The sequence below is a fragment of the Scophthalmus maximus genome, chromosome 1 (assembly GCF_022379125.1).
Source record: "Scophthalmus maximus strain ysfricsl-2021 chromosome 1, ASM2237912v1, whole genome shotgun sequence".
Classification (NCBI taxonomy): Eukaryota; Metazoa; Chordata; class Actinopteri; order Pleuronectiformes; family Scophthalmidae; genus Scophthalmus; species Scophthalmus maximus.
In genome coordinates, this window is record NC_061515.1 from 9242425 (window position 1) to 9258738 (window position 16314).

General features: G+C 42.2%; 3 protein-coding genes across 3 annotated transcripts in view; 1 reads left to right on the top strand and 2 right to left on the bottom strand.

Annotated features, from left to right (window-relative positions):
• LOC118301870 (transcription factor HIVEP3) overlaps positions 1-341 on the bottom strand; it is a 38896-nt gene extending 38555 nt beyond the window's left edge. The window contains exon 1 of the mRNA XM_035627518.2: positions 89-341. The gene's annotated coding sequence lies outside the window, so the exon portion shown is untranslated. The remainder of the gene's footprint in view (positions 1-88) is intronic.
• A 3401-nt stretch (positions 342-3742) lies between these two features.
• serinc2l (serine incorporator 2, like) lies at positions 3743-9730 on the bottom strand. The gene is made up of 10 exons (XM_035625721.2): positions 9578-9730; positions 8671-8832; positions 8329-8516; positions 8154-8233; positions 7825-7962; positions 7540-7709; positions 7083-7173; positions 6448-6598; positions 6137-6346; positions 3743-5386 (listed from the first exon to the last, which is right to left on the bottom strand). The coding sequence occupies exons 1-10, from the start codon at positions 9614-9616 to the stop codon at positions 5248-5250; spliced, it is 1368 nt and encodes a 455-aa protein (XP_035481614.1). The 5' UTR covers positions 9617-9730; the 3' UTR covers positions 3743-5247.
• Positions 9731-12843: 3113 nt separating this feature from the next.
• On the top strand, positions 12844-15602 carry LOC118300889 (stathmin). Its single transcript, XM_035625733.2, has 5 exons — positions 12844-12971; positions 14185-14228; positions 14593-14765; positions 14862-15053; positions 15160-15602. Exons 2-5 carry the CDS (start codon positions 14213-14215, stop codon positions 15211-15213), a joined length of 435 nt encoding a protein of 144 aa, XP_035481626.1. The 5' UTR covers positions 12844-12971; positions 14185-14212; the 3' UTR covers positions 15214-15602.
• The last annotated feature ends 712 nt before the right edge of the window (positions 15603-16314 follow it).

Below are 16314 nucleotides of genomic sequence, written 5' to 3' on the forward strand. Positions count from 1 at the left end.
TGCCACACACACACACACACACACACACACACACACACACACACACACACACACACACAGGCAATAATGTATCACCGATCATAGTTACCAGCTCGCTACGGCGCGGCGGCCGTGGATCCCGCGGCGAAAGGGCCAGGAGTCCGCATTTCCTGGATCGCGATGCGCTGGGTAGAGCCGCGCTCGGTGGCCGCGCTGCTGCCGGGGGGGCTCCGGGTGCTTCCCGCTGTGGTGTCAGACCCGGACAGCGACGCCACATTCAGCTGACCGCCACAACAAAACAACATCTCGCCCCATACGCGAAGCTCCCTCAGCTGCTCCGCACCACCCCGCGCGGCAGGCTTCGGCGGGCCCCGCCCCCCTCCTCCCGGCCTCCACCAGTGGGGCGACGCGGCCGGGCCCCGCCGCATGAATAATCATGAGCTGGCGGAGCCGCCGATTGGCTGGAATTGGCAGTTCCTGGTTAACGCAGTTGAGTCTTAATTAGCCAGCCGACCTCACAGGCGCTTCACACGAGAGTAGGAGTTTTGGAGAGTGGTGGTGAGGGCGACGTTACTGCAAATGTTTCCTCTAATTCAGCAGCGATATTAAATACCACCACACACTCTCCTGCGGAGGTGATGCCGTCACAGCATCACATTCAGAGAGAAATATAATGGAGGTCAGGATCCGGGGGCCACAAATCTATGACCTTCTCCTGGGGTTACCGTGTGAGCCGTTGGCAGGCAGGTGTTTTATGCAATCTTTGTTTTGCACACATCTCAGCGCTCAGAGAACATTTCCTGTTGATCTGGCGGCAGACTTGTCGGTCTGACCCTCGTCACACATGAGTGACGAGGGTCAGATACAGTAAAGGTCAGCGGGAGAAGCGGGCCCGGCTGTGGCTGCGGCAGCGGCTGCTGCCTGCTTGCCTCGGTTCCCTGGAGATCAAGTGATGCTCATAAAGGCCAGTGGACATCAGAGCTCGCAGGTGGCGGTCGACTGTCAGCACACCTCATCTTTTCAGCTCACATCAGTGTCACGGCGCACTGGCAGCCCATGGAGGAATGAAGCTCTGAGGACAACATAACAACAACCAGCAACAAACAACCACTGAATTACATGTGTCATGATACTAGAGGAGAACTCTGTGTGTAGAATAACTAACATTTTGTGCCCCCTGCATGTGAGTGCACCGTTAGGCCCACCTTTTTGTGTCTCATATTTTCAGTCATTCTTGTGCATCTGCATCCAGCACGAAAAACTCTTTGTTCCCGGTGTCGAAAAGACAGCGTCACAGCAAAGAGGGAAAGGGAAGGAGAGGAAAGGAAAGAGTGTGAGGAGAGGAAGGTGAGGGGAGGACAGGAGAGACAGTGGGAGGAAGTGAGAGACGGAGCAGGAGATGGTGGAAGGAGTGCAGGGACATGCTGTGGTGTGAGCGCTCCACACTGCCACAATATGACTCTGACAGGCTTATGTAACCAGACTGGCCTGGCTCACAGCAGACGCCGGCTGCACTGACTGTTACATAACTGCATTAGCTGCTCCTCTGAGCTGGGGAAGACAACACACACACACGCACACGCACACACACACACACACACACACACACACACACACACACACACACACACACACACGACTTTCATACTTTCAGCTTATGACAGCCTGGCTGCATTGCACTGCAGCCAGAGTGAGAGGATGGAAGTGGAAATAAAAGTGAGGGGGAAAAAACCAAGTCCAGTTGAAGTCCATCAGTTTGTTAGAAAGGAGCAGATCTAATAAAGTCAGAGACAAACTACGCATCGAGTCTGACGTGGCATCAGCATCTTCTCTTCCTATCATCCGGCAACAAGTTTCCCATCCTGAAAAGCCTAATTGGGGCTTAATGTTGGGTAAATGTTTTCAGTGCACATAGTGGTATGCCAGCAGGGCCCAAACTTAATTAGCTCCCCCGCATGCAGCACATAATTTAATGGGCCTGGATCCCACTTTTTTTTTTAAACGCAATGACATCTCAGACAGCCATTTACAGTCATCCTGTCAAAGAGGTGTCCATGGACGCAGAATCCTCTCGCAGAAAAATGCATTTCCAAATCAGCACCAGGAGCAGTTCTGCCTCCACGGCAGCATGGTTTGTTCATTGTGACAATAACGACTGAAACAAGGTTGGAATATTGTGATGACCTATGTAAAGAATGACCCTATTCTTGACAAGTGAATGCAGAATGCAGCCGAACGCTGCCGACGTTTCCCATAATGTGGGAAGAGTGGAGTGAAGATTAAGGTTAGGGATAACACCGTGAGCGATAACTATTGTTTCAGTCAATCTGCAGTTAAAAATCCCAGGATGCCTGACCAAGCATGGCTGCAGAGCTACACTAAGTGGTTCATAATCAGAACATTACAGCCCATGATCTCTTATTACAGCGACAAATTGCATCTGATGATAACAGAGGAAATGAAGGTGGGATTTATGACACCGGAGCCAATGGCCAAAGACGGAGAGTGTCTTAAATCTAGCCCAGGAGATGAATCCAGTTCACATCTGTTCACCTGATGATAAGGGGTGGGTGGGTTATGATGCTTAGCTAATTTGTCCTCGGATGCCGTTGGCTGTGTTCAGAGGCTGTTAAATTTCAGATGGGACTAATAGAAGATGAGTGCAGCGCGAAGAGTTCTCGAGTCTGGCGCTTGCAGCGAAAGCTTCCATAACTCAAAGAGAAATTGAGGAGGAAGAGTTAAGTTTACAAGATTTAGGGCAGTGTAAAGAAGAAGACGTTTAGCCTGGCTGGAGCAATAACAATCAAAGTCAAAACACCAGAGAGACACCCCCCCCCCCCCCCCCCCCCCCCCCCCCCCGCCCGCCCGCCCGCCCCAGGTCCAGTGTTTGTAATGGCACACTTCACTGTTCCATTAGGTTTGTTGCTGTAGTTCTGCAGAATTTGCATCAGTGCTTTTATTTTGTTTAACGAAGCCTTGTGGAGGAGCCACATACTAACCACAAAAGGCACTAATGGCAAGTAATGTTTGAAATTTGTTGGGGGATTCTAGTTCATATCTTTTTAGGCCTAATGTTTAGTTTATAAATGCTTAGCAGAGAGAAACTCTGAACATGCATTTGGGCTGATATACCCTCCCTTTGATACACTCTGCCTCTGACTGAAGACTTTGGTTTTCTTCACTGCACGTGACAAAGACGACGATAGTTCAGTCTCACTTCTCCGCCGTGACACAATCGATAAGACTCAGGGTTGACACAGAGAGGCTGAGCGAGGGGTGGTTTTTGTGGGAGGGGTGGACGTCGACAGGAGGTAGTGTGTCCTGAGCGGTTACAGACAGTAGTGCCAGCTGGACAGCGACCGCAGCAGCCAAAATCAACATGTCGCGTGTGCCAGCCAGGCGAGAAGGAAATAACACAGTAGAGGCTGTAAGCACTGGCACACTGCTCTGTCACTGTACCAGCACACGGGGCAGGTCATGAACATTTACTGCTTCAATTTACATTTAGGTTAAAGGGGCAAAGAGCTATTCTTCTGTGTCGACAATCAATAACATCCATAGTGCACTTAGAGCACCATAAACATAAATATAAGTATCACCTAATTACTGTTCCTTCATAAGTGGTTCAACTTATTAAATATAAACAAAAAGTGGCTTCTATCACACCCAAATTATTTTGTAGGATTTATACTCCACCTTAGTTTATTTGACATTTTTCATGAAACACAACTGTAAAGTCTCCACTGAAGCTCCATCAAGACAGTGACTGTGAAAGATTCCTATCTTTATTTAAAACAAAACAAAAAAATAACATGTTTATACATGAATTACAATGATAATTCATGCCACAGGCCTGTGCCTCACGGCATGCAATGACTGACTCACCACATGTATGAGGCATAATAAGCACGTCACATTCGTGATTTTTTTGAAATGCGAGACTACAAAAGGCACTTAACAATATTTTTGAAATACCATATTATGATATGACACAAACTACTTATTGGGGCAATAATTGTAAAATGTAAAATAACTATGACATTTTTGATAAACTAAATTTAAATGGAAAAAAATGACATTTATTTCATCAAATTAAAACTTCACTAACAATATTCAAATGCAGCCAGGGAAACAGGAAATCAGATTTGTGTGTGGGCGTTGAAATGTTGAAAAAGAATATAACTAAAAACACAGAACATTTTCAAGATTGTACCAAAATCACTTTTCCCATAAGTACAAAATATACTGATGATTTTTTAACTCATACCATTCATATTGAAATTTGGGGAACTACTATATAATGCATATTACTGTTCCACCATTACAACCATCAAAATACTATGAAGGTCAATACCATTTAACAGCAATTCATTATTTCTGAAATGTTTTATTGTGTTTTTTACATGGCAACATTTAAGAAGTCAATTTTCTCTAAACTCATGCTCTGCAGCGTTCTTGAAATAATGTCATTTGTGAGAGCACGGGTGATGTGGAGTTCACGCCATCACCTCCTCAACCATTTCACTGCACATCAGAATGATGCTGACGGCTGTGGATCAATACACGTCTCTCTTCTGCAAAAAGGCTGCTGCACAGGTACAGATTGACGCCGTGGCCGTACGAGGCCAAAGACAGTCAGACAGGGAAAGGCTTAGCACCGGAGATATATTGACTTAGGTTGAAGAAGGCGAGGAAGAGCTGAGATTAGACTGTTTCTATTCTTTCTGGGCTCTCTGGAGCATGGTGCAGTGACATGGCTTTGAATACAGCCCAGCAGCAAAGGGGAAGCCCTGTTATGATCTGCGGGGTGTGTCACATTAGTCTTATCTAACTCTCACACTCACCTCACTCTGGGGCTCCTAAGGAGGGCTGCGCTGGTTGTCCCTCACAGGCCCTCAAAGGGGAATCTGTAACTGAAACGTCTGAGGTATTGAGAAAGTGCCTTGTTGCTAATTTTTTCTGATAGTCCAGAAACTAAAATATACCGATGTTCAACCAAACCACATTCAGCAGAAGATCAAGTTGACTAAAAATCCACTTATACTTTAAAATATCTGTAGTGATTCCTACACTTGGTAAATTAAATAGACATAATGGCAATTTATTAAGCAGTTATTTCAAAAAGGAATAAAAAGAAGGGTTAAGTGATTCCTTTAAAAATATCCTTCCTCTTTCCTTTATAACATCCTTCATACGGGTTGATACACGAGATAAGAAACAAAACAAACAAGCAAAAACAACCAAACAGAGCCAGAAGACAAGGCGCGTTCAGTTAAAATCCCTGTCAGGGAAGATGAGAGGGGCGATGAGGGTCCAGAGGTAAAGCCCGAGGCCCAGCCAGCTGGAGCTCATCTTCACCCACACAGCTGGCATACTGCTCTGCATGGCCTGGGTGGTGGTGTCTGGTCTGAGGGGGGGACACAGATCAACATAATTAACACTGAAATCTATCGACACATACCTTTCATCTAAGGATCACTAATAAGGGCTCTTAGTAAAAATAAGGTGATTTTCAGCTGTCCAAAAAGAATGAGAACTTTCAGGTGAAGTAATGTGCCCTCTACTGGCCACAGAGGAGGACGGAAAATTGGGTCTGGACATTTTTCGGCGTCTGCCTTTCACATATGATGGACGCAGCATGAGATTGTCCGAGTCGGACATGTTAACGGGAATATTTCTGGAACATTCTTGTCTGACAACAAGAGCCTGCTGCAGAAAGCAGTGTTTTTTGTTTTTACGGTTATCAACACGCCCACTCACTCGCTGTGTGTTTTCCAGAAAATTTCCTTCTGTATTCTCACATGGTCTCACTCTGACATTTTCCGGACATTTCTAGGGGGCTGAGAGGAAAGTGTCCAGAGCAACATTTGTGGACATTTAGATTCACACATTCACCGCCTCTGGGAAATTAAAGAAAAAAAAATATGTCCATACTACAAAGCATGTCTAAAGGCCGCTTTAGAATGCACATTATTATTTTTTGGCTGTTTCTGCTTCAAAACTCATTATCTTATCAAATGAAAATATTAACAGATTTGTATTTCTGTCCACTTTTACTTGCCCATTAGGATTATTCCCAACAATCACAAGCCTAGCTCTCCAACCTTTGGAGCCTTTATGTTGCATGTCGAACAATATGTTGAAAGGAGACACTTACTGGTACCAGTTGGTGAGAGTCATCATGATGTACAGAGAGGCCAGACAGAGGTGGAAGTGGAAAAAGGAGTAGCTGTAGGTGACTCCCTCTTCCTCATTGTCCATCGCTCTGCATATGCCGTCTTCTCCCACCACGCCCTCTCCACCTGACCCTCCGCCCTCCTCGGTCTGCATCAGCTTGTTTACCTGGGTGTTACTGGACGAGCGGATACTAGGGGAGGGACAGAGAGAGCCAGTTTAACAAAAATATAAATAATGCAAAACAATAGCAGAAAATGTAACCTGGGACAAAAGTTGCACTGCGAAACCTACCTGGCATAGAGAGTACAGAAGAGGAAGATGATCAAACCAACAATGCCCTGGGCGTCCCACCACTGCACCTGTCCTGGAGTACTGTCCCCAGATGGTTCAGTGGTGCTGACGTTCGACACTAGACTCAACAGGCTGGGATTACACTTCCGATCTAAGACAAAAACACACATACACACAGGATTAGGCATTTTATTAAACTATAATAGGTTGTGAAAAATACATCATTATACAGTTAACTGTTTAAACATGACAAAAATCAAACAAACCCACATTTTGGCAATGCCTTGTGTAAAGTGATCACAGAGGCCTACATATGTATAAAAGTAAAGCTAATGCATCACAGAAAATGGCAACTGAACACTAAGCTTACATTCACCAAAAGCTTGCCCATTTTTGCAATTCACTTGGGAAAGGCAGATCACACAACATGAGACAAGGAAGGTGTGCTAGCTAACAGCAAAAAAAAAAAAGGCCCTTTTTTTCTTCCTATAGCATGCCACAGAAAACTCACCAGTACCATCAAAATGCTGCAGCATATTAAGGGCAATACACATATTTAAAGAAATTGGTGCATAATCAAAACTTAGCTTGCAACCAGAAGCTACAGAGCAATAAATCAACAGGACGACACTCACTTGGGTTGTTGGTCATTGCAGACCAAGTCACATACATGGTGTAGAGGGAGATGATCGAAGCTTGGAGCAAACCGGAGTGTGGCTGGGCTTCCTGTGACAAAGAGGGCAAAGATACAGCATCACATACTTTCACATAACACTGTGTTTCATGCTGTAAAATTGCAACCAAAGACACCACAAAAAGTATTCAAATCAGCCGGAACTAATGCAAGTCAATAACTTTGACTTGATTTAACTGGTTATATTCCACAGTCCTTATTTCTATTAAACGCATAACAGCGACAAAGAAACCATTTATAACCAGTGGAAACATATGGTATATTTGTAATTTGCCTTAAAGGATTGAATAGTACAAACAAACAAAAAATAAATATAAAAGTAACAAATTTATTGAAAGTCACATGTGTTCAAATGTATTTTCATAAGTTTGATTAGATTAAATTGGTCCAAACCGCACCTGTATCTTAGGTAGGATGGAGACGATGGAGACGATGATGCAGAAGATCAGGTTGAGGCTGATGAAGACCTTGTGCTCGGTGCAGTCTTCAGGCTGTGTGTAGTAAACGTAGAAAAGCACCACAGCAGTGATAGCCAGGGCGAAGAAGAGGAAGGTGAAAGACAACAGGCCTGTAATTTACATAACAATACATTAACATGGATGTCTTAGGACCACACGTATAACAAAAATGACTATAATCAAATATAGTGTAAAATGAATTATTTGACTTTGGGAATGCTGTACCTGCAAACCAGCATTTGTTGTCACTGTTTTCTGCATTTCCTACCCACACCTTGTTCCAGGAGTGGGCAAAATCGATGAGGAGAATAAGTTGGATGATGATAAAGATGAAGGATCCAACCACTCCAAAGTAAAACCATACTGAAAAGTAAAAAGGAAACAGATAAAGCTGATACTCTTTACTTCATAAAATATGTTTGTTTTTTTTAAACTGACCAGGAATAGATATCTACACGCTACAGTACCCGAGTTACAAACCAATCAAAGCTTTGTGTCTACTCAAGAAAAACATATATATGCATTAACTGTAATTCAACAGAGCATGTTGGTACCCGTATGAAATGATCCGTCAGGGATGAAAAACGCTCCCACCGTTATCCCAACCAGGATCAGAAACTTAAAGAACCAGAACCTGGAAAATAAATAGTTACAAATCCTCCATGAGTACAGCAGACCTGCGTCCATCCCTGAACAATGTGTTCCATATAGGCCCAATGAAGGACTTACCCATTTTGAATAGCTGCTCGTGGGTCTTTGCTGCTGCGGACGCGAATCATGATGGCGGAGAACAGGAAGAAGAAGCAGGTCATGGCGAAGCACATACGGTACACAGACTTGTAGCCCACAAGGGCATCACAGTTAGCCACGTTGTCAATTCCAACTACACTAGCACCTCCTTGGCAAAATCCTGGGATCTATGGAACACAAAAGAGTCAGACAAAATCATCATGAACTTAAGCTTATCAAGAACGTATTTAGCAGACACAACAAAAATACTAACAATACTTAAAGTGTACAAGTGTGCAAATTGTCTAAGCGAATTTGTGCACTGATCTACACTGAACTCACTTTGCGGAGCTCCGTTTCCATCCCAGGGAGGATCATGATGACAGACACCATGGTCCCCATCAGCAAAAACAAGGAGAAAACCAGCCGCGTGATGGTGGAGTTGTTGGAGGAGGGACAGCAGCCACACAGAAGGCATGGTGCTGAGCCACACAGACAGGAGGCCTGGAGGAAAAGGACAAGGTTGGAGCGAGAGAAATAACAATAACAACAACAACAACAACATCAACAACAACAGAATAAAAGATTAGGGCACGAGAGACATGAAAATCAGACATCGGTCAAATGATAATAGGCACTTGGTTTAACAGACTGCTGATCAGAAATTGGGATGGTAGATTATTAATGGTGATAGTGAACCAGGAAGTAAATGTAGGGCATAACTGCTTCTGGCTCATATGATTGGTTAGCTAGCTAGCGCAAACATCACAGGCAGAATCTCATATGTAAAGCTAGAGACAGTGACCTAGCTAGCTCCGTTTAATGATAAACTACTGTCTTATCTCATCTGTTAATAACTCAGTGGCGTTGGCGTAACTATCCAAACATAACCGGCTGTTCATACGTTGATGACAACGGCCTGTTCTGACACTTCCTCTATATTCACCTTGGTGATTCACCGACTTGCTAAGCTATGTTTATTAGCATTTATAGCGTCACAACTTGTCCAGCCAAGCTAGCATCTGGCGTTAGCTTACCAGCTAGTTTAAGAAACAAGAGGTTTTAGGTTTAACTGTCACTGTAGTTGCTTGTCACTGCCACTGTAGTTTCTTTGCGCTGAACCCAACTCTTTCCTCGGATATCTAACGTTAACCGTAGTTTCGTCTTTAGCTGACAGCTAACAGAGAGACGACAAGAGGAAACTAAATATTTCCGGTGATATCCAAAATAAGGATTGTGTTGTACTTACACAGCTGGCTAACGAGCATAAGGCCAGACAAGCCCCCATGTTGTCATGTAAATGGTGAGACTGATAGTAACGGACCGACGCCTCAGGTTTTCCTGGAAAATACTATAAGGAAATCACGTGTCTATACCGGAAACACAAACAGCCGTGAAGCTGCTCGGTGGGTTTTCAAAATAAAAGTCATATATTTGTCACCACGCGAGCCCTACAATGCAGAGAGAGAGAGGGAGAGAGAGAGAGAGAGAGAGAGAGACTCCAATGGCGAATCATGGAGCCTCTCAATAGTTCCCCGAAGAGGGTAAGACGTTTAAATAATCAGATTGTATATTATCAGCAAATCAAATCAACATGCGCATTAAAGCATGTGAGTGAATTACAATTTATGATTATTTGTGATTTATTTATGATTTTAAAAAAATGTGTTGACTAACTACATAGAGTAACTACATAGACATGTCGGTTTGGTCTATTGTAAATCGATACATTTATTGACTGCTAGTTACCAAAAATCGCAGTTCTGTCGCTCTGAATAATGGATTCAAAATGCGCGCCAAGTACTCCCGGGAACTATCTGAAAGTCTACATCACGTCACGTGCCAGCATCATCTGTTCCCTCGCTCGGCATCTCGGGAGCTGGGTATCTGTTTGTCTTAAACTACAGGGATGCAAGAGAGAGCCGGTCAGGTGCTGAAACAAGCCTCTTCAAAGTGCCTGCTGCCGGTAGTGCACCAGATCACAGCAGGGAGCCACTGGTGATTGGGTTATTAATAGCCCTTCTTAATCCCAAACTGGAACAGGGAATATTTCAATGCCAAATTACTTTGATAGCTAGTAGGAGTGTTGTTTTGAGTGCTAGTCAGCTAAGTAAAAGCATGAACATTTCTCAGTTCATCAAACACAAAAAGGAAACAACAAATATAATTTATTGTGTTTATAGTTAAACAATCAACAACAACATAGCGTATATAACCATAACCATCGTCTTTTTTTATTGTCTTTGTATATTGTCTTTGTATATCTTTTTTTAATACAGATATGTGACCTGAAAACCGTATTATTGTTGGAATGCTGATTTTAATTGTCAGTGATTTGTATGTTTTTGTGAAAGCACTTTGTGAAGCTACTTCTGAAAGGTGCTATATAAATAAAATTATTATTATTATAAAACACAAACATATTGTAACATACCATGAATATGTTCAACATGACATGAGTTTGCTGGGTTTTTTTATTACATGCAATTTGAAGTGTACATAAAACCAGAACTCTGGGTTGCAATACCAAGAATTTTGATATTGTAGTTCATTATGTAATGACTGTTACGGCCCATTTGAGTGTTTACCTCAACACTGACACCTATTTTTACACTCCTGCTCAATGGTAGCTGAAAATAAATGGTGATTTTCATCACAGCCCAAAAGTATATTGAAGTTCGTGCATGGGTCGTTAAACTGGCAATGGACTAATTCATGAATTACACCTATTTAACCTCTGAACCTCTGAAAGTGCTTTTCTGTCCTAAATGTTGTGTCTTATATGAAGTGATACGGTAGAATAATCACTTGAGATTTGTCAGATATTCAAGGCTCAATGTTAAGTGTTCTCTAGATTTACTGCTGCAGGTATTTGCATTTCACTTTTCCATTATCCAGTAAAAAAAACATCTTCAAAAACCTTAAACGAGAATCTTTCTTTCCTTTCAGACGTTTTCCATTTGTTGCAGCTCTTGCTCAAGGCAAAAACTACAAGAATGTCCTTGGAGTGAAGTGATGAAAGAGTAATGATGGATGAGAGTGAAGTTTTATTCCCGACAGTGACATCCTACGAACAATGATATAGAGAGGCAGGCATCAGCTGCCAGCAGTGAGCCTGCCAGTGTCAGAACAAAGAGGTGATTATAGGACACTCAAAGGGATGAGTGGCGAGAATGATCAGTGGATGACAGAGGTTGGTTCTACAGAGTCTTAGTTCTCGGTTGAAAAAAACCTCAGCATCATTTCCAGTTCCACAAACTGAAAAAAAAGAAGAAGAATTAGACTTCTGTGGAGAAACCAGGTTCCTGCATGAAGACAGAATTTTGTTGTATGTTAAATAAGCGAAAACAAACAACACATAATATCCTTAAGCTGTCTTTAGATCAGTTCAGATAAAAAAATCTTTGAATCTTAAGTGATGATTTGATTGCCTGTGCATATATTCATCTTAGTGTAGAGTTCAACATGCACTGAGTATATTAAATGACAGACATTCTTCATGTAACTCTGAGTTCTGCAAACAGTCCCCTGTCTTCATCCTAAGCCAATAGTAGAGAATGCCACAGATGGGTTGACATTACAAAGGATCTAACTGTCATTTAACTTACCTCCTGTTGATCCAACCACCAGATGCTTTGATTGAAGCGATACCCTCTAGTAATGAAAATAATTTCATAAAGAGCTGACAGATTAGATTTGACTGCAGTTGCTGCTGCCGGTGAGGTACACGTTTATGGTACATGATAAGACATGCAGTATTAAATTATCAAAGAGAAATGGTGTCCCAAAATGTTCCCTTGAACAGCACATTTCATGTTGGGTAATTTTTCTTTTCACCTTTTTAAATTTGTTGTAAGTTCAAAATTGTGTAAAGTATTTCTCCTCGGTCCGGAATAAGGTATAGGAGAGAGTTCAAATTTTTTTGTGGAAGTAATGAGGAAGATAGGAAAGTGATATAGCAATATATTGACACAGAGTGCTTCCGAGAAGCTTCACACATCACTGGAAGCTTTTTAACAGCTCAACAAACACATTGTTTTGTTGCGTATACATTTCTTGACAAACAGGGCGTTAAGACACATTGATGCACATTAGGTTTTGATAAGGTCATAAAAAAATAATGCTTATGACGATCTTGCAATTCATTTTACATAGCAGTGTTGCCTGCACGGGGACCTCAAACAAGGAGGAACGCCAAGGTCATCAAAACACAAGGACAAACTTGTGTATTCGTTTTCACCTAATGTACCTTTACCTCTAGCATTTACTCGCTATAGGTCCAATTCCCCAAATAAATGTATATATTCCCGATCATATATCTGTCTAATGAGGAATCTACAGCTGCATAACATTTGGCAAACGCACAATCTGGCCAGGCTTGTTTCCCCCGTGAGGCCACGCCAGCTTTGCGCCTGTGTGAATTTGATCTGCCTCCGGCTGGCGCGCGCAGCTCCCACGCCGCCTGCGATTGGCGGATTTGGACCAATCGATGCAAACACCGCGGGTGACGTTCGGAGTCAGTCGGTTTTTTTTTTTGCGCGAAGCTGCAGATGTTGGCGGCCCGAGTTGCGAGCACACCGACCACAGAGCCGAGGCGAGGAGCAGCGAGCAGCGCGTCGACTGGAGCAGCGAAGCACTTGACGGTGAGGACAATGGCTCCATGTGAATGTGTAGCCAGGCGTTCAGAGGGGTCAGACCAACAGTTACAGGTCGTTCGGGGGGGGGGCTCTTCTTTTTCCCAACTTTTTCAGAATTACTAACTCAGCTCCGCACGCCACCGGAGTCAACTGCAGGAGTCGACGGTTATTGTCATGGCCGCTCTGCAACAGACGTTATTTGCGATATCTACAATCAGCAAAAGCTGCGAAAACACTTAAAAAAAAAAAAGTATCATAGACTTATTGTTTTCACACAACTTCTTTCCATTTGCACTGTAAAGCCAAAAAGTCCCTTCACACCGATGTGTTGTTCTTCAGTTAGTGTTTATTGAATCACGTCCGTTTATTTTTCACCATATTACTTCAGTGGTGTGTTCAGGTGCTCTCTACGAGCACAAATGACTTATTTTGCCCATTAATTCTTTAAAATGAGATTTCAGTAGTGTACATGTGTTAAGAGGTGCTGTGCAGCATTTTGTATTGCCCCCCCCCCCCCCCCCCCCCCGCCATTTTTGCAACAGCGCATGTGTCCTCCCCAGCTGTGGGCACCCAGTATCCTAATCCTCAGTCTGCACATGGTCTCTCCATTTCATTCTATAGAGCCTACTTCTTCATCTTCATCTTCTTCTTCTTCTTCTACTTCTTCTTCTTCACACTGTAGCAGAGGCTCCAGTGAGGAGGCGTAACAACGTGTTTTGCCTGACATGTCATGTCATGTTATGATTGGTAACTGAAAAGATTATGTAATATCATGTGTGTATAATGTACAGATATTATAGACCAACCTGTGCAATTCCCACTTCGGTTGAGATGATGAATTATCACGTCACCCTCGTCAAATGTGACAAACGTTAATTGAGGAAGAAATTTGGGTTCACTTGTCTTGGTGTCTCCAAAATAATAATAATAATAATTATACTTATACTTATTTACTCTCTCTTACTTTTATTATATATTGCCAAAGCAGGAGGGAAAGTTAGAAGAAGGTGTTTTGTTTTTAAAGTCATGTTTGCATGCTTGACCAATGATCTGTCAAAACACCAACTGTGACTGTGGTGCACAGCTCCTCCTGCTGAGAGAAGAGGGACCTGCTTCAAAAAATACTACATCCCCTCATTTGACCAAAGAACACCTTTTACACTGTGTGCAGTTATTGCTTGATACTAATTTCCTTTTTTATCTCATTGTCTTTCACTAGTGGCATTAAAAACAACATTTCTGCAGAAATGGAAAGCTGTGGAGGTAGGTGTACTATGAATATGTGGATATCTATTCTTTTGGGATGTCAATCGCTAAAAAGAACTTCAAAGTAAGGCAAAGAAAAGCCGCCGTGTGTCTGAAACCATACAAAAGACTCAAACACGTGCTTTAACAATACAGCAGTGCTGCAGCGCAGCAGGGATTATTGTCCTCTTTTGACCTCTGACAAAGCAGTGACCCTTGAAAAAGTTGGCGGGAGGCCAACTCAGCCTCCTTTAATTTCCCAGACAGACGTACAGATTCGCAGTAGAGGTTCTATTCCATCAACAGAGCACAATTTTGATCACGTCAAGTAAAAATTAACTGATATTGACCAACATTTATACTCAAATATCCTGTTTTACAGACATCCAAGTGAAGGAACTGAACAGGCGTAGTTCAGGTCAGGCATTTGAGGTCATCCTGAGCCCCTCAAGCAAAGATGCCAATAGGGAATTTCCACTGTCCCCTCTTAAGAAGAAGGGAACATCACTGGATGAGATCAAGAGGAAACTGGATGCTGCTGAGGAGAGACGCAAGGTTTAAAACCACAAAATGAGCTTCGAAGTCTAGAACGTGGGTTGGTGTTTATGTTCTGTTATCTCACTACAGAAGTTCTCTTTTCTCATTTGTCAGAGCCACGAGGCTGAAGTGCTGAAACACTTGGCCGAGCAACGAGATCACAGCAAGGAAGTCAGCCAGAAGGCCTTCGAGGAAAACTGCAACTTCCGCAATACGGTGCGAGAGAAACTCAATCAGAAGATGTTGGCAAACATGGAGAATCGCTCAGCACAGATGGCAGCTCTCAACGAGAAGTTCAAGGAGAAGGTAAGATCCCACTGTTACAGTATACCAACACGCTGCATCTTCATGTTAAATGTTGGGGAAAAAAGAGGAAATTATCATGATCCTTTTGTCTTTTAAACACCAACAGGACAAGAAGCTTGAAGAAGTGAGGAAGAACAAGGAGGCGATGAAAGAAAACTAATTTGTTTTATGATCTGGAAACTGTTTCCAATCTCCAAAAAAAAGCTATATTTTTTTAACTGACATTTAGTAGTAAACTACTTTAGTAGTTCTGATTTTTTTTCTGAAGTAGTTGGTCATAGTGGTTAGATTTTGTGTGGATAGAGTCAGATTTTCCTCTACTTGTAGATTTCTCTTTGGCAGCTGAGTACACATTATTTTGTAGTACAAACTATATTTTTCCATGAGCAGGCATTTCATTGTAATAAATTGGCCCTTATGCTTCATACTGTTACAGTGTGTTATAAATGTATCGTCAAATCAACTGTTCTGAACTGTTGATAAAGTGTTAAGTTTGAAAATACTATACACTGCCAAGGTTGTACCATTAAAGTTTGTTTCTGTCCTGGAGAGTTGACTGTGTTAATCATTGTTAAGTTCACCAGAAGTGAAATAAAAACCAATTATTTATTATTAAAAAGTAAAGCAAAAATTAAAGCATTACTCAAAAAGGCAAATTAGAAAGATTTAATTTACTCTTGAAAATACCAAAAGGGTTTGCCTTCTCCACAGATTAGGGGCATAAAAACAGGACTATCACTGGAAACATACAGTCAGGAACATTTTACAACTATAAAGATCTGGTGGGGCAAAAAAATGCTATGAAGAGGAACAAGGTCATTTACATTTTTATAGACAAGTGTAATAAATATAAAATCAGTTCACAAAGATATAGGTATCAAGTGGGTTGATGTGATTTCCTTCTTTCTATGTTTGAGTTAAGACTGGCTGCAGTGTTTTAACTCAGCTATAGTTTTCTTATTGACTTTCTTGGTAATACAGTAAAAAGACAATAGATAGAACGTCTGATAATACAAGTTTGAATGAGGATTTCAGCATATTTCTTGTTAAAACTCTGACCTTGTCAATATTTCCAAGATTTGAAAAGGACGTTTTTTTGTCCTTTTTGTAGTGCGAGTTCAAATCTAAGATCTGATTCTGAAATCACTCTGCTGACACCTGGTGGCAACAAGCGTGATCGAATTTGGTAATTGTAAAAGCTTTGCAAGCAGTCCTGAGATATAATTCACAGTCGTTTTTGAAAATGTTTATAATTTTCTTG